The following is a 27,603-nucleotide window of genomic DNA, read 5'->3' on the forward strand; positions in this document are numbered from 1 at the left end:
GGGCCGGATCCACGGGGCGTGGGATTAGTCGCTGGCCGGTGCAGTGGACAGTAAAACTGACACTGTTGACGGTAGGCGGATACCCGGACGAATCCAAAAAAAAAAAAGAAAACACCCTTATAACCACCCATATCTGTCCAAAATGTCCCTAAATACCCCTATGACCACCTATAACTACCCTAGAACACCTTCATAATTGATCTTAATTGCCTTCTTAATCAAATGTCTAAACCTTTAATTCCTATTCATTTTTTTTTTTTACAATTATTTCTTAAAAAAAACTTTTAAAAAAAAACTGTTGGGAACCTACTCAGCTATTAAAGTTAATGCAATAATCATCAATACACAAACTAAGAAAACGCATTACTTTTCTTTTTTACCATGAATTTAATGGGAAAACATCAAAATGTTAGAAGTTTAAAAACTAACAAAATAAAAAATCAAACTTGGATGATATATGTAGAGAGAGAGAGAGAGAGAGAGAGAGAGGACACCAGCAAAGTGGAAGTTTTTCTTTTATATCCTTTGCTTTGAAAGCAATGGTATGTACAATTTTTTGTACAATAAAATCTGAATCTGGATAACTATGTTAGATGCTTCAAAAGAAACCGTTTAAGTATAGAATCATCAGTATGCCTACAATATCAGTCCAACAATAGACACCACAAAGCAATTTTATATATAGACAATTTTTGTACAACAAAATATGATTTCATATGCATACAATGCACATTTCAAAGCAACCTGTATTGGCCAAATTGTCTACTGTGTATCATCATTAGTGTCAAGCTCAAGGCCCTCTGCAGCAAGCAGCTCACTGATAACATTTTTATTTTCTTCCTCTGCTTTCTTTCGCATTAGATCCCTCTTTTTCAGAATAAGTGTGTGCCGTTTAACAGTATTGGAGAAGTACTCCCTTGAAGCTGCCTTCTCTTTTCTCAGAATCTTCCTCTCTTCTTCAGGATCAATCTAAAATCCATATATGTTCAGAAAGCCAGGGTAAAATGACTTGTGTCATCAGTTTCAGTGAATGACTCTAAAGTTTAAATCACAACAAAATAAGATCACACGAAAGAAGTGTGGCTGCAACATTGGTATCCTATGCATCTTATTCAATCTAAGATCAATGCAGCATGCAGAGCCATCATCTGTTGTGAAAACTAACATTACAACAAAGCAAAAGGGAAAATATACCCTCTCTCTGCATGTGGTAAGTTACAAGGCTGATTATCATCATTCTATCCACCTTCTTGTGTTACAAATATGTTCCCGCTTCCAACGGAATGACATATATAACCATTTCCTGTGTACACGTCTAGGCAGGAGCAAGAGTAGACCAGAGCACCATTCAAGGAACCACGAATATTATATTCAGATGATGCATGTCAGATTACGTTTCCTCATCTAGTTGTTGAATATCTGTGAGGTACTTCAAACAGTTATCCAATCTTTAAGTTGAACCTTTTTTTTTAACCCTTGAATCTTTTTTTTTTTTTTTGTACATAAATTTGCACGCACACTAACACCACACCTGCATGTGCCAACCCCCTCGAAGGAGAGCGAAACCCTTACCATCCTTATGGGGGACAAGGAGATCAGTCGGTGGACTGAAAGCCAAAGCTCTGTTTTTGGGTTCACCCATGTAAATATAATCTATAAATATTTTCATTGGTTCAAAAACATCATCTCGCATGGACCAAATGATGATGAGGGAGAAATATTGCAGAATACATTTAGTTCAGCGAAACAGCAGCATGAAAAACATTCCCATTAAGTTGAATCCCTTAGGCAATTTGGAGTTTGGGGGAAAAATAGGACTGCACTACTAGCCACACCCACACACAGCTATTAGGAGAGTAAATGATTCCATACCTTGGAGCGAGATAGATGGCGGGCACGGAGATACATCTTAAGCTGCTGCTGCTCAGCCCAAGCTGTGGCAGCCAGATCACCTCGTTGGTCAAAAGCTTTTCTCTTTTTCATAAGCCACTCCATCCATGCTTTGGATGCCTGGGAAAAAGTCACATGCAGTTGCCCTTAAGTGACCAAACTAAAGAGAGAAGCATCAAGAGATCCAACAAATTTTGTACATCTAGAATTTTAATCTCCAAGAAAACACAAGCAATCAAGGATCAGTGAATCTACTTTTGTGCCTGGCAAAAACTGAAATGTACAGCTCCACACACAATTGAAAAATTCAAGACATAATGTAAGCCAAGTATACTTGCATTAGTTAAGGTTTCAAAACACACTTCATGTGATGCCAAAACACAAGTCTTGGCATCTCAATCAAAAAACCATAAAATTTTATGAGAACTCCAATCAGCAATCTGACATCAAATGTAGTGTCAAACAAATGCACCTAACTTGAAGGCAAGTGCAATAATCCACCAGACCAGAACTAAAACTTAAAAAAATAAAAAAGGGTTATAAAATAAACATATATTCAGCACAACAGAAGGCATAGAAATGCAATGTCAATATTATATCAGTCCCCACGGTTGTGTTCCAATATTAAAATAATTGGGGGGAAATGGAAGGAAAACCTTTAACATGCAGAAAATTTAAAATATATATATTAATTTGGACTCAAACAAAACAGATTTATAAGGAACTGGGGCATCCTCCATCAGGAACTAAACAGGCTTGGTAAAGAGAAAAAATTCAGAAAGCATTAGCTTTGCCCATGCTACATTTATCTGGGCAGAGGACATCTGAAACTGTCCTCAATCAAGTTAGGGGCAGCAGTTGTACAATGCATTAATTAGGTAGCCACTGTCGTGCATTTTATGAAAAAGGAAAAACAAGTGGCCACAAGTTATTTCCAAGAGGAGTCAAAAGTCAGAAGTTTCTTGAGCATGTTCTCAGCCAAAATAAAAAAGACCTCAGTTTTTTCCTTTAAAAATTTGGGTTATCAACTTGACAATAATTAGCATAGAAATTCCAAATTTTACCTTCATTGGGTTGACTCTGTTAGCAATATCATATTGCCTCCGCTTCTCCCCATCTATGAGCAACTCATATGCAGCTTGAATCTTAATGAATCGAGCTTCGGCTGTTTCCCCTTCCTCCAGTGTCCCCTTACCATCGTAGACTTGAAAAATCAAAAAGAAAATGATCAGATCAGTTCTGGTCCAATATATGTGCACGAAAGGCAATAATCATAAGCACCACCAAAAGACAAAGGTGGCAGAAGACTAAGCCACACCCTACGGTTACTTGAACAGACAAATATTTTCAAATTAACTACATACACTTTATTATTTAAAAGATTAAATAAAACCGATCCAATATTAAAGAATTCAAAACAAGATGTGTGGCACCAAGCCAATTATGAGCCAATCATACACAGCACTTGGCTTGAAAAATATATAAGAAAAAATTTCACTCATATTTTCTATAAATTTCTGAATGTGGTTTTACTGCATTGTAGCATGTGATTGGAAACATGAATAGCAAGAGTACAGAACTCCACAAAACTTCTTAATGATGAGAATCTGCACAATTAAAAGATTATAGGCCAGCAGATTCTTGAATTTCTGAATCAGCGCACTTAATCAAATTGTACCTCCTAAAGTAGCAAAAATAACATGTTCATGTTGTTAATTACCATATGCATTGCTCTCTCAAGAAGATTGGAAGTAGTAAACTGTTAAAAGCTTGATATACATTGTTGGCCTACAACCTAACAGCTTAAACTTTTAGGTAAAGTCGTAATCTAACACGGTATCGGAGCCAAGTTACCAGGAGGTCCAGGGTTCTAGTCTTATTGCCCGCATTTGCTGTGACGTTTAAAAAAAAATTATTATATTCCTTATAATGGGTGTTACCTATTGTGTGTATATCTCTCCACGTGTTGTCGGGCGGCATGTGCCGGGGAGTGTTAAAAGCTTGATATACATTGTTGGCCCACAACCTAACAGCTTAAGTTTTTAGGTAAAGTGGTAATCTAACATAAACCTTTCTTACAATTGGGTTAGCACTTTCCACAGAGGCTGACTGAACCATACATACTCATCTCATGTTAAACATGCTCAGTGTCCCCTCATGTTAAACACTCATGTTAAACTTTTCTTGCTCTTGAGTTAGAACTTCCCAAAGAAGCTAACTGAACCATAAATTTTTCAACATTCTGACTTACCAATATTGCCACCCTCACAGATAACCTCATCCAACAATACTGATAATTTGCTCATTAAAACAACTAAAGATTAAAAAAAAAAAACCAAAAAAAAAAAAAAGACAAAACAAAAGGGTAAGCAATGCATAGGAAAATGTAGGATCAATGGCTATCCAAAAAACGAAGCCCCACAACAAGCTTTCAAGCATAAAACAACTCCTCCTCATGTAGGGCCTAAAACATTTTCAAACTGGTGAAATTGGCCTCCCACACTATAAGGCTCTGGTAAACACAACCTAAGGGAAGAGGAAACCCAAAGTTGGTTCTGCCTTCATTGTAAAAGGATCAGCATGAGAGATGTTGGGTTGGGGCTGGATTGAGATATAGAGGGCGTTGTGTTCCAGTCGCCAAGTCTTGATGGATGTGGGAGAAAAAAATCAGAAGAATGTTTATGATGGTTGCCTTTGCTGAAACTTGAACAATACTTTCTCAAAGAAGTTGAAATTTTATTTCTATTTGCATACACCTCATGCACACAAGGCTTCAAAGCATACTTTTTTTCACCAATAAGATGTTTTATTCAAAGAGGAAAACAAGTTAAGCCCCTGTCTGGCATGACTTATTAAAAAAAGTATTTATACCCCTTAAAATAGTTACTTCTTTAAAAAAAAAAAAAAAAAAGAGTTTTGTATGTTTGGCTTTGAGAAAATTACTTCAGATCTGAAGTATTTCCAAAAGTATTGTGCTTAGTTTGCTTTGACAAAAGGACTTTGAACCGAAAGTACTTACTAAAAACCTATCATTTAAATAGTTACTCTCACTTTCAGAAAAAAGAGTATTCATTATCACATATTTGAAAAAAATTATATATAATTTTTAAGTGACTACAAAGTAGACTCATGGTTTTAGATAGCAGTAATGGGTAACTTACTATAATGGTAACGGGAGTAGTAGATGTCACACAAAAGGAAGCAGGTCTTTTAAACACTAATCTATGCTGGTATATTTGCTTGTTTTAAGCCCTCAATCGTTCTTAAAAATATTTTAAATGTATTTTGGATCATTTAGTTTAGCTTAATAACATTGTTTAGTAAGGGTAATAAATTTACATGGATTTTAAAATACAATAAAATAAACAAATTCTATTATTTTATTAGTTGAAGTAATAAAAATGTGACCAACAAATTATATTGAACACTCTTAGCTTTAACTTACAATATTATAATAATAAATTTATCATTTAAAAATAAAAGTATTAACAACTTGAACAAGAAAAAAACTAGAAAAGAAAAGAAGGTTGAGGTTGAACAATATAGAGAACTATCAAACTAGTAGTAGTATCAAAACGATAATTTTTTTTAACAAAATATTGTACTATCAAATTGTTAATTAATGCTTCTCTTGTGAATAAACAACAACAACAACAACAACAAGCATTCAATTCCACTAGGTGGGGTTGGCTACTTGAATCCTCTTCCCCCATTCCACATTAATTGGGGTACTACCTGTACATAATTGGAGGTTCACTCATTATCTCAGTCCAAGTTATCATAGATCTACCCATCCCTCTCTTGCTGCGACTAAAATTAACTAGCCCACTCTTCCTAACTTGTGCATTATTTGGCCTCAATTGCAAGTGATCAAACCATCTTAATCGACCTTCTTTTATGCTACGCTTGACTTAACAAGGATATGTACATTCCTTAAGTTATCTTTTATAATTATACCACTCATCCACCTAAACATTGTCATTTTAACACCTTTTACTTTTTGGATATGTTGTTTCTTGCGCAGCATTCTAATCAATTTAGTACAGCTGTTCTTATAGCCATCTTATAGAACTTCCCTAAGGGTATTGTATGATTACACAACACATCGAAAGCACTTCTCAATTTTATCAAACTTGGTTAACCTCATGTATTACATCTTCAGTTTCTTCTTTAACGTGCATAATAGATCCAAGGTATCAAAATCTATTGGTGCTAATAATTTCTTGATGATGTAGGATGGCAGGAAGTATTTGGATGGAACGTTTTCATCCAATTTTGAGACCAATTTCAAAGAATAGGATCAAGGGATTGTTGTGTCATAAAGCAAAATGTTTTTAGTTATTAGTAGTTGTTATGTGTGTGGTTTAATTAATATCAAGCTTATGCGTATTTCAGAGTTTGTTTGTACTACATTGCACACAACCATTACAATCAGAGAGAAAATGCTAACCAGTAGATCCCCAAAATTGTCATTGTCCAACCACAGACCATCTGTATGGCCCCCATGAAACTCCAACCATCACCCTTCTTGAGTCCCTTGTATCCTGTGCTTTTATCATCACACCACAACTACCACAACAATACCCATCCCTCAATCCACCAACTCTAGGAAGACCATTGCCAAATGACAACGCCCCATGTGTCATGGGCCAAGTATTTCACACTTCTGTAAAGGGTCGTGCAGTGCTAGCTAAAGCACTCCTGCTTAACTAGCTAGCCGAGAGTTTACCACGATTTACGAACAAAACACTTTCATTGTCATTGAAAGAACTGTAAGAGGAAGCATTAAGCAATTCATAAAAGCAATGACACGCAAGCAGTAAACATTGAAGCAACATAATTCATTAGTAACACCTCTGTTAATAATGTGTGTCTAGTAAAGGAGACAAGTAGGCTAAACATGTTTACAATGACTAGTGTGTTTTACCAAAATTGAACACTCAACCTTCCCTAAAGAGCTTTCTATGCAATTCTCATCTTGGCACTAGGAAACATCAATGCGTTCAAGGAGTCATACTCCCATTTTTAGCCTAGGATAAAACTATCTTTGAAAATTAAACCTACACTAGTATAAACATGATGGTTACCTATCCCAAGAACATGAGACAAGCGGTCATAGGCTAGCATAATGCCTTGAACAAGCTAGGTTTGTGAAGCTCCCCAACTTATGTAGTCGATGTCTTCAGAGACTTTGACGCTAGGTACTCTTCAACTTTGTCCACAAACGGTTTCATATCTTCTACAGAATTCTTGTTGATTTCTTCATTGCGAAGGCCTTTCCGCTTCACTAAGAACTCCTGTCGCTTCTTCCTTGAGGATGTGAACTCTTTGTCTACAAGGATGTCTTCAACTCCTTGTTTGTCAGGTTGCACTATATTCATTGATGCTCTAATTGAATGACTTCTACTTGGATCTTTAGTGTTAGCGTTGCATGGCTTAAGGCAGCTAACATGAAACACGGGATGCGCTTTGATCCAAGCTGAAGGGTCAATCTTGAAAGAGGCCTTCCCAACTTTGGCCAAGATGGGGACTAGTCCTTCATATTTATGCAGTAGTCTCCTATCTCATCCTTGTAGTGACCTGATCTATTCAAGATTAAGCTTAACAAGAACCACGTTACCCATGTTGAAGTGCAATGGTCTTCTCCCTTGGTCTGCCCACTTCTTAATCCTCTTTGAAGCTTTCTCCACGTAGGCTTAGGCAATCTTTACATTTTGTCTCCATTCTTTTGTGAAGATGTACGCTCTGGGACTCTTTCCTTTGTACGACTTGTCCACTGTGTGAGGTAACAATGGTTGTTAGTCTGTAACAAGCTCAAAAGGACTGTTGTTGGTAGTTGAGCTCTTTTGGGTGTTGAAACAAAACTAATCCACATCAACACAATTCTTTTGATTAGTATTGACGAAATGACGCAAGTACTCTTCTAGTAGCCCATTGAATCTCTCCGTTTGTCAGTCAATCTATGGATGATAACTCGAAGAGATGTTAATATGTGAACTGAGGATTCTAAAAAGTTCAGTCCAGAAGTTGCCAGTGAATCTGGAGTCTTATTCATCGACAATGTCTTGGGGAACACCCCAATATTTCACAATATGAATAAAAAATAGTTGTCGTCTCCTCTGCCGTATAGTATTTAGGTGCGGGTATAAAGGTACCGTACTTTGAAAACCTATTTATGACCACAAGTATAAACCTTGCATCTCCCACTCTGGGCAGGTTGGTGATGAAGTCTAGTGAAACACTCTCCCATAGTATGGTTGGTACTGGTAGGGACTCCAACAGTCCTACAATCTTCTTCTTCTCATTGTCTTGTTGGCAAGTGAGACAAATTCGGGTATAATCAACCAACCGCATCATTATGCACGTGCGGCCAATAATACCTTTTCTTCAGTAATGTCAAAACATGCTGCCATCCTGGATGTCCGGGCCACATGATATCATGGCGCTCTCTCAGCAATGTCTTCCTCATATCCCCAGTTCGTAGCGCAAAGAGTCAACTACCATGGGTCATCAACAATCTGTCTTCTATTCATAACTAGCATGCTTTGGTAGCTTTTCCCTCTCTTGTTAGCTTCATGAGGTTCTGGGCAATTGGATATTTGGCCAAGTTCTCCTTGATGCGCTCCTGTCTCGTCATGATAACTGTATTCAGCATCAAGTGTGTTACCATTTGTAAGGCCACTAGCTCAGCCTTCTTGCTCAGTGCATTTGTAACTTGGTTCATCCGCCCCGCCTTGTGCTCAAATGCAAAATCAAATTCAGCCAAGAATTCCTGCCATCAGTCCTACTTAGGTGATAACTTTTGCTGCAGTGTAAAGAAGTGGCTAACACCTAAGTTATTCGATTTCACCACAAATCTAGACCCAAGTAGATAATTTCGCCACACACGGAGACAATGGATCACTGTTATCCTTCCCCTGAGTTGTGTACTTCTGTTTCGCTTCACTAAGTCTACGGCTTTTGTACACAACAGGATGTCCCTCCTATAACAAGACTCCTCTAAGAGCGTAGTCTGATGCATCTGTCTAAACCTCGAAGTGTTTCATGATTTCTAGAAAAGCAAGTACCTGATCTCTCATCATGGCATCCTTTAGGTCATCAAAGGCTCCCTCACACTCCTCTATCCAGTTCCATCCCTAACCCTTCTTCAGCAGTTCAGTTAGAGGAGTAATTCTCCTCGAGTATCCTCTACGAACATTCTATAAAAATTGGTAAAACCAAGAAAGGAATGCAGTTGCTTACTGTCATTGGGATCTTCTATTCTTGAATGGCTCTTAAATTCTCTATACCCATCCTGATATGACCTTGTTCAATCACATGATTAAGGAATTTTATACTTCACTGAGCGAAAGAACACTTCTATTTCTTCACATACAGATTGCTCTCCTTTAGCTCGTCGAACACCTTCCATAAATGCTCTTTATGTTCCTCAAGAGTGGAGTAGTATACAACTATATCATCCAAGTACACCACGAAAAACTTGTTGAGGTACTCATGAAACACCTGATTCATCAAGGTATAAAGCGTCGCAGGTGCATTCGTCAACTCAAATGGCATCACCAAGAACTCATATGCCCCATACTATGTCTTTGGTTCATCTCTATAAGCTATTCTCACCTTATAGTATCCTAACCTCAAGTTAAGTTTGGTGAAGTACTTTGCAGGACTCAACTAATCAAATAGATTGTTAATCAATGAAATAGGATACTTGTTGCGCATTGTCACCTTGTTGAGTGCGCAGTAGTCTATGCACATCCACATGCTCCCATCATGTTTCCTTTGAAACAACACCAATGCTCCGAATGGTGCTTTGGAAGGCCAAATATATCCCACTTCCAACAAGTTATCAAGTTGCTTTCTTAGCTCTGCTAGCTCTAGAGGCGCCATCTTATATGATCCCTCAGCAAGTGGATTCGCTATTAGGAACAACTCGATCTCATGCTCCACACCTCGTTGTGGAGGCAAGTTGTGAGGTAGCTTATCCGGCATCACCTCCTTCTACTCATCCAACACAGCTTGGATGGTCGTAGGCACCAGCTCTTGGCCTACTTCTTCATCTACCACCAGCGTGGCTAGATATGTCTGTTCACCCTTCCTTAATCCATTCTTAAGTTGCATGGAAAAAATGAGCTTATCATTGTCACCTTTCTTTGCAAAGGCTTGCACCATGCAAGAGTGATCTCCCATCAGACACAGGGAACTAGTAAAAGGCATAAGCACTACCTTAGTCTCTCTTAGGATTTCCATTCCAAGAATGGCTTGGAAGTAGAGGTGTACAAATTTTATAGAAAATCCAAAAATCGGACTGAAACTGAACCAAAATAAGCTTCAGTTTGGTTTTTCATTTTTTTGATTTTGGTTACAATTTTTAAAATTAAAAAATTTTGATTTTGGTTTCAATTTCGTTTTTTAGCAACAAATTGAACCAAAAAATCGAAAACTGATAAAATAAACTATATTTTATAATTTTATACAATATTAATGATAATAATAGATATTTTTATAAATGTGTAGTTATTTAATTATCATTTTCAATTCCACCCAAAAAATAATATAATATGGCATTCTATTTTAAGATAAATTTTACTCAAAATTATAGGGAAAACTTAATTGGGACTTGGCAATTTATAGAAGTGGTGAGACTCTCCATCTTTTGAAGTTCCAATGTGGAACAAGAAGTGTGCTGTCCATGCCTAATGCCAAACGGACAAGAAGTGTGCTGCGGCTACTGGCAGCAGCCTGCTGCCCATAATTTTATTTTATAGTTCCACAGCGATTGGAAATGGGAAGGGAATATATTCAAGTTGTATTCTCCCTTCAATTCCATCTCATGTGCCGGGCTTTGTATTCAAAGCCTTTGCCTTGGCCCAGTTAAAAACATATTTAAAATTATAAGATGGGCTGTAGTTGCAGCCTAGCCCAAAATCTTGGGATTTGAAGGATTTTTTTTCAATAGTTTAACGGTTCAAAGTTTGATAAAATCGAAAATAACCGAACCGAACCGGAAAACCAGCAGTTTGGTTTTCTTATAAACTGATGGCTTATGTTTCGGTTTCGGTTCGGTAGTTTTAGTAATTGAGGAGTTCAGTTCAGTTCTTGGTTTTGGCAATAACAGAACCAAAAAAAATCGAGTACATCCCTACTTGGAAGTCATCTAATGACACTGCAGTAAAATTCACATGTCCTACCCACAGCCCAGGCTTCACAGTGATTTGCTTGGCTACTCCCAGAGCAGGTTGGGCCGCAGAGTAAACCACTTTCATGCTTTTTGAATCCTTCTCCGAGCATAAGTTAAGTCTCCTCGCTTCAGCCTATGAAACAAAGTTATGCCCCGGTATCAACCCTAGCACAAGTGTTCTTCCCATTGATACTCAAGTCCACAAACATCAACCCTTTTGTCTATGTAACTTTTGGTTCTTTTGCCTACCTGTCCAATGCGTTCACTAGCTGCATTGCACCCATCCTTGAGGTATCTTCCTCATCCTCATCATCCTTTGGTGCCCCCTCCCCAACGAAAGCTTGTAAGGCATTGAGTGATTGCTTGTGAAGGCATTTAGCAACTCTATGAGCAAGGTCCTAAATTTTATTTCGACGAAAATTTTGATTTCGATATCAATTTCGATTTCGATTTGAAAAAAAAAAAAATGGAAACTAGTAATAAAGCATGAAATTCTTAGTGAAACTTTAGAAATGGTTAGCAAACATAATAATATAAGTTTTAAGACTAATAAATTACAAATTATATACAACTATGTTCTGTATAAGGTGGAAAAGTTGTAAAATAGTATGTGTATCAAATATATTTATAAGATAATGTACATTAAACATATTTAGTTAATGCAAATGAAATTCATAAATCATTTAAATATTTTTTATTTTACAAATATTGATAATTTAGACATGAATGGTTAAATAAAATATTACTGTAAGTTTATTTTTTCATATAATTTCAAAAGCACTTGTAATAATCTTTTGTTTCAATAAAATAAATTAAAAGAGAAATTTCACTTCAGTCCTAAATCTCTCATTTGAATTTCAACGATTCATTGCATAGTTAAATTTTGACGCGTTTCACTAAAATTTCGAAGTTTTGATAAATTTTAGATGATTCATTGAGATTTCGATGGACATTATGCAAGACAGAAATTGACTGCTGTTTCAATTTCGAGGGTGACAGAAATCGAAAATTTCCTCGACAATTTCGTGGAAATTTAAGACCATGTCTATGAGGGCCTTGGCATAAAAAGCATGAAATTTTACCCTTACCATTCAGTGTTGGATGCTCGAGACGACAAAGCTTCCTTTGAAGTTGACGCCTCACTGTCGGCTTCCCCACTTTTGGGTTTTGCCCTTCTTGAAAGACTTATGATATTTCCACCCACGCTACGCTCTTTGGACGAAGCAGAATTATCTCTAGAATAGTCAGTCAAGCATTCTGTAACAGCTTGTGCGGTAGAAAAGTCTTGAATTGTTTGTTTATGAAGTTCTATTCTTGCCCATAGTTTCAACCCCTCGAGAAAATAAAGCAACTTGTCCTTCGACACGTCTCGGATATCCAACATCAAAGCAAAAAATTGTTTCACATATTCCCTGATTGACCCATTGTGCTTAAGGTTTCTCAACTTTCTTCTAGCATTGTACTCAACATTCTCAAGAAAGAATTGGACCTTGAGTTCTCTCTTCAAGTTTGCCCAACAATCAATGACATAATGTCCATTCTAAATTTCATCATACTTGATATGCCACCACGTTTTAGTGTGACCAACAAAGTACATAGTAGCAACATTAACTTTCACCTGTTTTGAGTCCGTCCTCATAGTGTAAAAGTACTGCTACATATCAAACAAGAAGTTCTCCAACTCCTTGCCATCATAGGTACCCCATACATCCTAGGTTCTAATACCTTGGTCTTGCTAAACTTTGGAGTGTTAGAGTTTCCCATAGCAAGAACCATCACATTCACCTTCGCAGTAAGATCAGCTATCTTAGCCTGCAAGGTCTCTATAGTATGGTGAAAGTCCTCGAAAATTCCACCATGGAACTTTGATGATGTGATCCCTCCAATTCATCAACACGTTTAGTAAGTCAGGCCATCTCTTCGGCCACATTGTTGGCTGCCATCTCAGTCCGTGCTTCTAGCACACCAATTCTCTCGGCATTGGTCAGCATGGTCTCTTACCAAAGCTTTCCTAATCCTACAACGAAGGCAACTTAATTCACGTAACAATTAATTGCGCTCTCATACTAGGTGTCACGAGCCGGGTATTTCACACTTCTGTGAAGGGTTGTGAGGCGCTACCTAAAGCACTTTTGCTTAGCTAGCTAGCTAAAAGTTTACCACAGTTTACCAACAAAACAATTTCATTGTCATTGAACGAAATGTAAGCGGAAACATTAAGCAATGACATGTAAGCAATAAACATTGAAATAACGTAATTCATTAAGCAACACCTTTGTTAACAATGTGTGTCTAGCAAGGGAGGCAATTAAGCTAAACACGTTTACAATGGCTAGTAAGTTTTCCAGATTAATGAACACTCAGCCTCCCCTAAAGAGCTTTCTATGCAATTCTTACTCTGGCACTAGGAAACATCAATGTGTCTGAGGAGTCATACTCCCATATTTAGTCTAGGATAAAACTATCTTTGAAAATTAAACCTACACTAGGATATACATAATGGTAATCTATCCCAAGCATACGAGACAAGCGGTGACAGGTAAGCATAATGTCCTGAACAAGTCTGGCTCAAAACCCCTATGCGTTGCAGCCAAGGTCTTAAAAATTTGATTTGACTCAAATTTCGAAGCTCCAAAAGTAAAGAAATTTCGACGAAAATTTCAATTTCGATGTCAATTTCGATTTCGATTTGAAAAAATAACGAAAATTAGTAGTAAAGCATGAAATTTTTTGTGAAACTTTAGAAATGGTTTCGGTCCAACCTAGTTGGACCAGTCAGTTAGGTTTGGGTTTTAAAACCATGGCTTGGGCCATGGGCTGAGACCTATACGGCCACGTGGGGCTTATGAAATTCAGACAAATGGATGGTGGAGAGTAAACAGTAAGCCACTAGTGGCATTTTGTCCATTTGGAGTTTAGATTTCCCATTGAACTTAAACCTAACAATGGGAATTGAAGGCTTCCCCATCTTTTTAACACAGGGAAACCTTGGAGAAAAGAGGGGAGGGGAAGAGAAGATCCATACAAGTTTGGGGAGTTGGGTGATGACAATGACAATGGAGTTCTCCAATGGTGGCAATGGAGAACTTCTTCAACAGGGGTAAATCGTGATCTTTTGGCCTTCAATCACAACTTGGCAATGATAGGGCGTGATGGTGGAATGGATCTTGAACCTGGCAATGCTATGGAGTTTCCATCACAACACCAAGCTTGGTTGTGTGCGGCAATTTTGGGAAAAGTGTGTGATTTTGAAACTCCTTCGGTGTGTGAAATTTAGTTTTTTGTTTGTCTTTGTGTGGGATTTGGTTGTGATGAAGACAATGAGAGTGGTGAGTGAGATTATATATGTACTTAGTGTTCTTGAATGGAGGGAACCCCCACACCACCTCACACACATGGGTGTTGTGTGCTGGAATCTTATAGGTAAAGGAGTGGGAAGGATATTGGACAATCATTGGTTTGGAGAGGAGAGTTAGGAGGGTTCATGGACTTATGATTTTGGGAAAGGAGACAGAAATGAAGGATGGCATCACTATTTTGGGCTTTGCCCTTGCTGCAAGTGCAAGGAGAGAGGGATGGAGATATAGAGTATGTGACCTAGGGAGTGAGCTTTTCTTTCTTTCTTACTATTGATGGAAGAAGGGAGTGAAGGGAGGAGGGGACAGTGTCCCTTTTGCTGGGTCTTGGCTGGTAGGAGGAAAAGGGTGTTTGACTTCGGGTTAGGAATTTTATTCATGGATTTTGGACGCGGATCATGAGGTGTCGGGTCAAGATAAGTGCTTGGCTTGGCCAGTGTGGTTATTGGCTTTGAAATGGATTTTTGGATATTTTTATATTAGGAGGAAATGAAGGTAAAATAATTTTTTTGAAAATACATAGAAGTAGAAAAATCAGGGGATCTTAACGCGAAAATTAATAAAGGATCAAAAGGTCTCATAGCTCGGAAAAAGTGGGTTTGTGGCAAATAAATTGGAGAGAGAACAGTTGATACAAAGAGAGGGTGTAAAGTTCAAGATTTTCAAAAATGTTTTAAAATGAAAAAAATAAATAAGTAAATAAAAGCACGGGGTCAAGAGCTGACCCAGAAAAATTGGATGCTTACAAGTCCTAAACCCAAATGTATTTATTAAGCAGTAGTTATTATGTCTATAGATTAATTAGTAGTAGGTGTAACATGTTGTATTTGGTGGTTTGTTTGTAATATGTGTGTGTTTTAAGGGTTTATTTGTAATTTCTTGTATCTTTAGGGTTTGTATGTAAGTATCTTGTATCTTTAAGATTTCTTATAGATAGAGTATTAAAGCCAAGTATATTTTTTCTTTGAGAATTCGAATAAATGAAAGTGCCCCTCCCCCCAAAAAAAATAATAAAAATAAAAAAGTAGTTTCTCCTTCTTTCTCCCCTTCTTCCTTCTTCCTTCTTCTTCTTCCCTTGTCCTCTCAATTTTTCTGCCGCTTTCTCTCTTTGTCCTCGTGTTATGCATCCACTTATTTTTTTTTTCTCCAATAATCCTCCTAAAATGACTTAAATTAAATTTCCTGCATCTTGTCTTATTTATACTTATCATAAAACTTGTAGATTCTAAAGCTTCTCTCCATGATTCTAATTTAGGTTGCACTTCATGTCAAGACAATATCATTAGAAAACAACACATACATGGAACCTCATTTTGGATAATGGATATTCATCATAAGTTCATCCATCACTAATTCAAAAAGATAAGATTGGAAAGTAGATCCTTAAAGTGCACAAATTGTGATTGGAAATTATCTAGACTCTCCACCTATCATTCCAACACTAGTCATTACTCTTATCATACATATCCTGGATGGCATCTATGTACCTACTACATACTTCATTGTTTTTCTGCAATGCAACAAAGAACTTTCCTAGATACCCTACCATAGGCTTTCTCTAGGTCAATAAATCAATGTGCAAATTTCCCTGTTCTTTTCCTGAAAATAATTCATCCATTCCATAAATATCTAATAAGATTTATGCTAGTTGTTAGCAAACCCTCTTCACACAGCCGGTTGAGATTGATTTACAAAAAGGAAAATGAGAGAAAATGAGAGAAAATGAGAAGTATAAAAAATAACAAAAAACCAAGCCTTAAGTCTCACTAGGTGGAGGTCCGCTACACGAATCCTTTTCTGTCAATTTATGCAATCATGAACAAAAAGAGAAGTGTAAAAATGAAAGAAAAAAAAAAAAGGAATGTTGAAACAGCACCGTAGCGGCCATATTGGTCCTACAACAGGATTTAAGGGACAACAGCCATATGTAATGAATGCTACAACAGTGATTTTTATTGTCAATGCTTTAGTTGTACATAATGGTATCAAAACCCCAAAAAATCTGTTATGTAGAACACCATTATATGATGATCATGAACACTATTTGAAACCATGGTAGGCTTTCTTAAGTGAAACAAAGATGAATAGTTCCTCAATGAGCTGACAGACAAACTACTTGGACATATTCCCTGTGTTCTCTCCCAATGATCTGCTGCACCAATGCAAGCTGACAAGCCTCGCTATAGCAATGCAGACTCCATCAAGTTCAGATTTGAAGCTTCCAGTCTGGTTTCTCTTGCCTTTTCGATCTCTCTCAACCATTAGAGTATGCACTTCTGAAGTTTCTCATCAGAGATGAAGATTCATGTATACCTCTGGAGCCACTCACCAATGAAAATCCACAAAACCAAACCCAGATGGCAGACCTAGCATTTTTTTTTGCTTCATTTTTTTAAAAATAATTTCTGGTTCAAGTTATTAGGATAAAATTTGGGGTAATTTAGGCCTCTGTTAAAGTTTGATCTGCTGTTTCGTTTTTGATCTTCGGCATTTTTCTAATCTCCTGACATTTACAGCTTGAAAAATCAGTTCTGTATTTTTTTTCTACAAAATTTCCATCTTTCATCCTCTAGGAAGCATTAGCGCTCCAAGAACCTCCAAGTTTCAGTGTGCAACATGAGACAGACACAGAGCAACAAGTGTTTGAAATTAAATTAATTAATTTTTAAAATACAAGGTATGGCTGTGTCCCTTTCCTGGGACCCTGCACATGCAGGAGCTTTGTGCACCAGGCTGCCCTTTTTTATTTTCCAACATGGCAACATGCTTTGGACGTTTCTATCATGGCTTGACGAGTCTTTTGCAGTTTGCTTGCATTTTATTGCTATATTATTCCTTGTTCTTGGACAAATGCATTCCATGTTCCTTATTGCCTGCATTTTATTGCTATATTATTACTTATTCTTGGACAAATGCATTTCATGTTCCTTACTGCTTATTACCTAGTTCCTTTTTTTCTGTTATTAGATGATTTTCCATAATTAATAATACTTTTATTTATATGTTACACACTTGATGGTATTTTTATGGATGTGTCAAATTATGAAATATGTATGCAGTCAATGAATGAAGGTGAAATTTACTTGTAGAAATGCACTTTAATCGTGACTAATCAGAGCAAATTTACTTGATCCATTTACCGCAATCTAAAAGGGAAAAACCAACACTAAGCATGCCTACATATGTATTTTTTAAAATTAATTATTGATGTATCTCCACTGCACTAGTTTATTTGAAAACTGCAGAGCATTATTGTATTGTGTCTTTCACATGCCATTGTCGGTGCTTCTTTGTTTATCCTTATATTACCCTTCCTAGAAATTTCCCTCACCATATCAATGTTATAGAAGACAGATTTTACAGGTTCTAACAGGAACTAGAAGAGCCATATGCAGCCCATCTTTCTGTGTCTCTGTCCCTAGGGATTGCATCAAATATTTTTACAATGTTCGACTATTGTGAAGTTCTACTATCAAGCCATATAAAAATATTTATTCATTAAATTCCATACCTAAGGCAAACACTACTTGCTTGACCAAGTATGTAAAGTAGTACCCTCTCTGGCACAATCTGGAAGTACTCTCTTCCAGTGCATAATCAACAGTAATCATTTTACTCAACACTGCTTAAATTCAGAATTTCTCATTAAGTAGTAACAAACTATGCTGTCAACCTAGTACGTTTCTTGCACATTTTTGGACTCGCTAGGTTGTTAATTTCCCTACCTGAAATGTCAACGTTATAATAGTTGGGTAACTTTGTCCTCCTAGCTAGTAGCCAAAGAAGAACAACACATAGTTGCCAGTGTACAAAACATGGACTGCAAGTATCAGGTAGATGTTGTTCAGATTAAAGTTCTACCGAAACCACATAAATCAAGATGAACTAACCATCTGGATGATAGAACTTGGCCAAACGCCGATAAGCGAGCTTTATTTTTTGTTCGTCAGCATCCCTTTCCAATTCTGTACACGAAGATTACGAAATTATGGATCACGTGCCATACAACGAATCAAAGCAAAAGAGGAGTGATATATGTAAGAAATTACCAAGAGTTTCGTATGGAGATTTCTCGTCAGCCCACTTCGAAGCCCTGACAATCAATCTCCTCTGATTCACGCGAAACCAAGATTCGATTCTGTGAATATCCGAGGAATTGATCCAAGGAGTGAACACGGAAGGCCGAGGAAGGCGAAATTTCGAACCAGGGCTTCGTAATGAAAACTTACAAAGAGCTTGGTGTCTGTAGCAAACGAAGGAAGAAAAGACGGCGTCTGGGCGACATATTGATCTGAGATTGTTCATAGATCTTCTCTTGAGAGCTCAGAATCTCAAATGGATTGCAAGAATCGCAGCGCTGCAGATCGGGGAAAATGACGGGTCTGAAAGATTGAAGATGTTGCGGAAGCGAAGCAGTGGCGGTAACGAAAATTCTTGTACCTGTGTATTTTTTTGTTTTTTCCAAAAAAGAAAAAATAATATTTATATATTTAAGAAAAAATAACGGGAAACTTTGTGGAAGGAAATGGCAGTTGTTCGGTAATCGGGTTGGGTCTCGCATCCGGGTCAAAGGGCATAATCGGTACTAGGGTATTAAAGAGGCATAGGAGCATAATATTATTTATGTACTTAAACTAATATTATAAATACATAATTATTTTATAATATTATTTTATTAAGCTATATTTTAAATAATTTTTACAATTAGAAAATTTTGATTATACTTTGCATATTATATTTTATATTTTTTATTATTAGTATTTTATTTTAACTACTTTATTAGTATTATATTAAATTTTATATTTTATAATTATTGTATTTTAATGTGTAATTTATCAAATTTATTTAAAAATATCACATATTATAATATTATGAAATAATTTATTATTTAATATAAAATAATAATATAATAAAACAACAATCATACAATCATATTTTGCTATACAATCTTATTATATATTTTTTTGTATATTACATCATTATTAAGTTTTACTATTATATATTTGTATTAATGATATTCATAATTAATAATTTATTTTATTTTAAATTAGATATAATAATATAATAAATAATCTACGAGGAAGGGGGGGGGGGAGAATCGAGGCTAGATGAAGTATTGCATACAAAAAGCAGGAAGGGCATTGTGAGGCAGAAATGCGAGATCGCCCTTAGATCTTTCTCGTACCCTCTGGGGTACTTATTTAAGCTTAACTCAAGGAGTTTCTACAATCCGCTTTCGGTCTTATTCCATACTGATCGAATCCGATGAGTTCATAGGTGTCGTAGCTTATCCCCTTTTTTCTGGTTCACCACTGTATGGGATTATAGGGGAAGGATTAAACGATTTTAGTGTTAAGTAAGCCTTCTTTGTTTAGTTTGTTTAGTGCAAAGCATAAGAATCGCTCCGAGCGCAGCGAGGCTTTGGTTAAAAGAGTCCTTACTATTGACCCTATGGGTCATACCCTTGTTTTAATTGTGACAAATACTCTGATATTTAATAGTTTCCAAATTTGTGTGCAAGTTTTTATCGGCAAGTTCATATGATGGCATGCAGCAACCCGAAGAGAAACAAAGTGTAGTAATCCAAAAAATAAAAAATAAAAAAAATAATTAAAAAATAATATTAATTAATTATTATTATTAATAATTAAATAATATAATATAATATATATATATATATATATATATATATAAATGTATATCAGTGGTTTCCTGAAGGATCAGGAAACACAAATTTTATTTTATTTTATTTCTTCTTCTTCTTCTTCTTCTTCTCAGTCTACGCACGTTTCCCTCGTCTCTTCTCTCCCACTCTCCTCCATCACGTCTCCATTATTTGGCCGATCAAAAATCCGAAAATACCGTTGGGCTCTGCTCGCTGCCACCAACATTTCTAGTGGAGCGGATATGTCGTAGGAGCGGCGTAGGCATATCTCTTGGGGTAAGGTCAAATCTCAAACTTACCTCAATTTCTCTTAAACTATAACCTCCATTAACGAACAGAAATTGTCAGGAGACTTGTACGGAGATTCTCTACAATCCAAACTAAGCGAGTTTTCAAATTGGAGTTCCGGGGTACCAATCCTAAATCGAGGGTAAGTTTGATAATTTAGACTTTTATTGGGCTATTTAGGGTATTCAAAATTTAGGGAAATTTTAGGAAAAGTTGTTCTAAGAATTATGATGAATAATATGATGAAATTTGAATTTCAGGGTTCAGGGGTTTTTGAACACCCTGGGGCGTAGGCCGGGGTATTAGCGAACTTTTTCAGGAATCAGGTAAGGGGATTAAGTTAAGTCAGGAATTTTATTTAATTTGAACCGATTAAATTAATTAATTTATTCATTTAAGAATTTAAATGCTATTTTGGAAACCAACCGTTTGAAATGAGTTTTACAAACCTAGGATATACGGTATGATACTTTTTAATAAAATGAACGGCGGAAAGTTTGTTTATTTAAATGGATATGTTAGAATGTGGAAAATTGTGTGGCAGATGATTTAATTTGTATGGGTTGTTGTATATCTGGATTTGGGATTTTGAAATACTGGAATTGTTGTGAAAAATACTGGAAATGCTTGTGAAAATATTGGATCTATTTATAAAATACAGGGGTTTGAACAAACAGCCAGTGGCCGGGTATTGTTTGATTGGGCAAGGACCATGATTATTATTTGATGGCCGAGGGCCGAGTTTTATTTGATGGCTATATACCAGATTGTATTTTTGGCCGGGGGTCGGGTTTTTGGAATAACAAGAAATATATGTGAATTAATATTTTAAATGGTATTTCTATTATCTAAATTGCATGATATGCTTTAGGAACCCTAGGGACCAGTGTAGTGTGAGCACGATATCGTTGCTAGAGATTTGTTATGTGGCCGTGTGCGCCCACACCTATGTTGAGAGGTGTAGGGTGGCCTTGTCCGATTTGCCTACGTGAGGTGAATGCACCCCCATGGGTGAGGGCAATCAGACCAGCAGTTGGAGCTGCGTGTACCCGCGGAGTATGTTAACGGAGAGTATAGATGACTACTGTCTGGGTGGATCCCCTAAGACATTAGTCTAGCCTTCGAGCCGCACAACGCGTGCCATGGGGATGTAAATGGCGTGTTTGTCACAGGGAGTGTCTTATATGCATATCTGTTAATTTATGTGAATACCAATAATTAATAAGATAATTTCGAGGGCTTATTGAGAAAGGTGAGTGCGCTGGTAGCAGTAATGGTACTAGAGCAGAGGGAAGGTACTTGTATGAGCGGGTAATCTTCCCTATCCTCGGCTAATTGTGTGTGTGAGTGTAAATTAAGAATGTTTTCATAAATGTGTTTATCTATTTAGTGAACTGGTTATTTTATGTACACTGAATGCATTATGGCTACACACTGACATTAACTTAGTCTTTCCCTTACGGAGTTGTGCCTCACCCCTACTTTACAAACTATCTTTTTAGGAAATCCTAAAGATCGGGTCTAACGGGCTAGAGGAGTCGGGCTAGAGGTGTAAATTTATGTAGGTAGTGTGTAGATAGAAATTTTATTTTTGTTTAGTTTTATGGGATGTAATTATGTGAAAATGGGTATATTTGTGTATAAAGATAGTTAGAACTCTAGTAATGTAATTTGAGGCTTTTATATTTTATTTCTGCTGTGTATGTGTATTTTATATTTGATGAATATGGTATCAGGTACACAGACGTCACTGAAGTAGCACTCCGGGCCCACGTGGCGGGTCGGGATCGGTACATAAAGACCCAACATATTTATTGTTGTATTTTTTATCATTGGGTTTGTAATAATTTCAATTTAAATGGGTCTGTAATAATCTCTGCATGTCATGCATGTAGGAAGTAAGCTCAGAAAATGATCATACATATATCATAGAAAGATCTTAGGGATCACCCTTTGGTTGACCAATGCCGGATTTTTGGGTTTTGTTTAAAAGTTAAAAGATGACCTTAAAAAGACCCTAAGTCCCAGCACTAACACTTAGGAAATTCCTCATTATCACATATATTATCTGGAGAATATTATGTTTTAAAATTGGATTTTAAATGCAAAATCATATGACTTCGGGCAACTGAACTTGGTAGTGTATTTTGCCTCGGTCAACTGAATAGCTGACCAGTCAAAATGTTGACCTGGGTTCGGGCGACCGAACTCGAAAGGACCATAGCGTCCTCGGTCAACCGAACCAGTACTATGTACTTTTCCATCATCCTCAGGCGCCCGACCCTACAGTTCATTTTACCCTCGAACGACCGAATTGACAAGTTCGGGCTACCGAACTTAAGGACAGGAGACCGAATCGTGGACCTTTTGGAAATCGCCTTTTTCAGCCACCTGAACATTCATTCGGGCTACCGAACAATGAAAACGTGCGCTTTTCATTGTGTCTGTTCAAACGAAACTCTCGGGTTGGTGAATTTTTAATCGAGAAAATTAAGGGAAATTGTGGGATTAATTTTCTAAGCCTGATTAGAACAATTTTAAAAAGACAAGCATGTCTCCCAATGTTTATTTTTTCCCTTCCTCTATACATACATATATATATATATATATATATATATATATATATATATATATATATCCATTCATTTAGGAAAATTAAGCACGAATTAATAGATAGGATTAAGTTAAAATTCTCTCTATTTTTCAAAACCTTATTTTGCCCATACTACTCCCATACTACTCAAAATACTCTCATGCATCAATTCCTTTGATTCATCCTAACTTTGTAAGAGTTCTTAGTGTGTTATTGCTAGATTATTGATTGCTTATTACTATCAACATTATGCTTGATTGTTTGTTGATTTTTGAGAGTTAAGCAAAGAATTATCCCACATATTTTATTTGATAAATCTAGTGTTGGGAAAAAATCATTAGCTTAAGGATCTTTGCATTGTCATTGCAAGATTCATTTAGCTATACTTTTGGTGTGCAATTATTTTACAAGCTACATTATTTTTCAAACAACTCTTGAGCCTACTTCATTGAAGAAAATATTTTTTGAGTTAATTTGAATATTGTTGCAGCATCTTTGAAACCTTGATTTATTATTGAGATTTGAATATCTTGTTTCAAAGAAATAATCTGTTCATACACTCTTGAGCATACTTGTGATTATATCTTTACTGAGTGTTTGCTTGCACAAAATTACATCACTGAGCTTACTTTTTCTATATTATTGATGTGCATTGATTGATTGATTATATTGTGCTTAGTGGTACATATTCGCTTGTGTAAGAAGCATTTCTTGTAACCACCTGCTATTTATTGAACATTTTTTTTTCTAAATATACTAAATGTCATATATCGGTAATACTGAAAATAACATCCCAGGCCCAAAGAGCACTGAGAAAATTATGTCTGTCATATATATCTAAGCAGCGGTACACAAAACTGGGAACCGCTATGTACAATACAATATACCAGAAAACTATAATACTCTGAAATATATTTACAATACAAAATACCTAGTGACGTCACTATAATCTGAAAACTATCCCAAAATACTGTTATCTAAAAATATCTACCCTTCCTACAAGGGTAGCTCAAGTCAACCTCTACTTGTGAGCCTGATCTGCTCGTCTAGCTGGATCTCCTGAAAAATGATAAATCATTAAGATGAGACAACACTCAGTAAGTGGAAATATGCTATTACTAGTGTGTGGCGGCTGAGTTATACATTTAAAATACTGTAATAATACCGATACTGTAAATCTGGGAAAACTGAGGAACTGTACAGATATAATTAATGTAATTTAAAAATATAACTGTGTATCTGAGTCTGCTATCTGAACATACTGCGAATATAATAATATAATCCGTTGTTGTGTGATATATCTGTACATAGGAACTTCTGCTATACCCTGGGATCTGTATATCATGATATATCCCCTCATGATAGGGTTGTGTGGCCCGTACGCTGGACTTACTCTGGTTGGCCTACCATGCAAGTCAATCTATATCTGTACATCCGCCAATTTGTAATAATCTATGAAGATCCTAGCCCACTGCAATCTCTCAAGGCTGTATCAAACCTCTGTCATCGTCTAACCGACTACCTCAACCCACCGTGCTGGGGAGACTGCAATCTCTCCTAGCACGGTTAGACAGAATCCACATGTTATCTGAGTCATGTGGTTGCACATGTCTGAAACTAGCAACGGTATCGTGCTCTGCTGTAAATATATCTTCTATAATTTCCACAGGGATCTGTAACTGTGTAATACTATATACTTATATAAATATATAATAATCTTGCTTCTTTTAACATGATTTCAAAAACAACCATAACACTATATTTCTGAGCTATATTATCTGAGATATCTGACTGAAATATATATATATATATATATTATCTATCTGTATCATCTGTGCTTTCTGTCTGTATTATCTGTAATGTTTCTATAAAAATATCTATATATAATATCTTATATGCTCTGTATGTAACATCTGTATGCTTCTGTTGTAGCATTTTGATGCTATCACTGTATAATCTGTCTGGATAAACTGTCTGAGTGTTATGATTTAGAAATCATATTTTTCTCTAAAAATAATATAAGTCTCATTCATTTCTAATATTTTGAAATATCTAAATATCTGTATATCTGTAACACTGTAAAATCTATATATATGTTACTGTAATAAACTCATGCCACACATTTGAATAAACGTAGTCTCATGCTTAATTTCTGTAATTCTGTTATAAAAATAATATTCATAATTCTCTAGAAAATAATCTGATATACATGGTTATAACTACTCATTCATAATATTCTGTATACATATTAAAAATTGCTAGCATAGCATATTTCCCTTACCTTAATTCTGAAAAGCCCTTACCCTACTAAATTATGGTCCTATACCCATAGGGTTCCTAACTCAACATCCTGAAAACAATATTTCCCAGAACAAAATATCAGTATTTTCTTACCTACAACATTCCTTATAACTATAAGGAAGAATAATCTGAATAAAATACCTTACCCTGGAATTGGGATGAATTTCAAACCAACTTTCCCCACGATCTCCTCTGGCAGACTTGTAGAGAACTTCGCCAGAAGCATCGTGGTGGTCTCAGATCTTCAATTCGGTGAGAAATGGGGCCAGGATTAAAGAGAGACGGGAAGGGGGTCGTAGGAGAAAGAGAGAAGGGTTCTGCGCTGAAATTTTTGGTTAAAAATCTGAGTTTCAACTATTTATAGGACTGGATTCATCGACTAGACACGTCACCTCATCGACGAGTCCTGTAGAAAGTTCGTCTACGAACCTGCACCTTCTTCGATGAATTTCAGATTTCCCCAAAATTCTCTCTCGGTATCTTCTCGTCGACGAAACTTGTCTTCGTCGATGAGGCCCTCTTGTACCCTCATCGACGAATCCCTTGTGTTCATCGACGAAGACTTGATAAATTTTCTCAATTATTTTCGCTAAAATGTAATGTCGTCAATGAAGTCTACTGCCTCCTTTTGTTTCTGTTTCCATTTCCTTTCCTATTTATCATTTAAATATCATTATTATTCGGGTCGTCACATTTCCATGTATGTAAATTTTCATACATTTATTGTATTCCAGGCATGGGCCTGAAGAGGGAGACTATCTCTGTGAAATAGTCTTAGATTGGTTTAGACTCGGTTAGGAAAGTTAGGTGCACTATCCTGGTAAGGTGTAGGTTGAGGTTGGCCCTGCTAATTGACCTAGTTATAACCGGTGCCGCTCCACCCATTAAGTGAGCATTAATGGAATTCTCGGGCTTACGAGCTAGAGGCGGGGACGTAGGCACAATTGGCCGAACCCCGATAACATATCTGGTGTTGATTTTATTTTTTGCAATTTACTTTCTGCACTTGTATTTTTATGTTTATCGTTTAAATATTTGATTGGGATTGTGAATACATAGAAAAACCCTAGGTTTGTGAAATACTGCCTGTTGGATTAGTTGAACCTAGGGGAAAATTTTTTATCTCCAATTTACCCCCTCTTGGGAATACACCAAAGCTAACACTTACCCTAAACACTCTTGCATAACAAGTGAGGGACTAACTAGTCGTTAGGACCTCACGAATACCTTCTTATACCCCTTAAGAAGACTTAAGGGAGTTCACCTTCCTGCTATTCTGATATGAATAGAGTAAAGGAAGACCGCTCTCTTAACCGTCCCGCCATTTCTGAACTAAGGAAGGAATGGGATAAGGGACACCAAAAAGGATGCGTGCCCTTCGCTACTTGAAACTAAACTTGGAAATTTATACCCTAAAATGCATTGTATTATTTAATATTATTCTATTATTTTTTATGGGTTATATATATTATATATAATATAAAATATTAGTAATAATTTTTATAATATTTTATATTAAAAATATTATTATATACTTATATTTAATGATATCATAGAATTAATATTATTTTCAGATTATGTAATATGTGTTATATTACATATAATATAAATATTATTTTTTAAATTTACGAAATACATATACACACCCACGTATATTTATTATACAATAGTATTATATAATTTTGTAAACTATATCATTATTAAATTTTATTATTATATATTTATGATTTATGATAATAATAATAATAATATTTTTTGTTTTGTTTTATTTTTTAGAATTATAAATATAATATAATAAATCAATGATCGCCCTATAATTATATCATAATATTTTAATATTTTTATACTATTCTATTAAATTTTTATGTTACAATTTTATTATTTATCATAAAAATATTAATAATGATGGTTTAATATTTTTATTAAAATATGTTATGACATATTTATATTTAATGATATCATGATATTAACATTATTTTTTTAAATTTATGTAATATATATTATGCTAGCAAGGACCTCGTGCTATGCACGAGATATGATCTCAAAAATAGCTATTAAATAAAATTATTAAATTATAAGACTACAAATAATATGTGTTAGCCCTAGTGGCTAAGGTTCTTCATTCCAGCTTGTTTTGATGATAACAACTTATTAGTGGTTCTTAGGTTAACTAATATTAAAGCAGGCGGATACTAAAGCAAGCATAAGAATCAGACGAACCTTGATGAAACAATGAGCAAAAGCGTACACAAGAAATACTCAAGGCACAACCAACCAAAGTCTACATGAAGTTTTATATGTATAATGGGTTGTGTGTGTGAGGTAAGATATT

General features: G+C 35.9%; 1 protein-coding gene across 1 annotated transcript; it reads right to left on the bottom strand.

The window, feature by feature from the left end:
- Positions 1-488: 488 nt before the first annotated feature.
- On the bottom strand, positions 489-18,893 carry LOC131146114 (NAD(P)H-quinone oxidoreductase subunit T, chloroplastic). The gene is made up of 5 exons (XM_058095467.1): positions 18,474-18,893; positions 18,315-18,389; positions 2,955-3,094; positions 1,873-2,010; positions 489-969 (listed from the first exon to the last, which is right to left on the bottom strand). The coding sequence occupies exons 1-5, from the start codon at positions 18,727-18,729 to the stop codon at positions 763-765; spliced, it is 816 nt and encodes a 271-aa protein (XP_057951450.1). The 5' UTR covers positions 18,730-18,893; the 3' UTR covers positions 489-762.
- Between the last annotated feature and the right edge of the window lie 8,710 nt (positions 18,894-27,603).

Source organism: Malania oleifera, chromosome 13 (genome assembly GCF_029873635.1).
Source record: "Malania oleifera isolate guangnan ecotype guangnan chromosome 13, ASM2987363v1, whole genome shotgun sequence".
NCBI classification, from domain to species: domain Eukaryota; kingdom Viridiplantae; phylum Streptophyta; class Magnoliopsida; order Santalales; family Ximeniaceae; genus Malania; species Malania oleifera.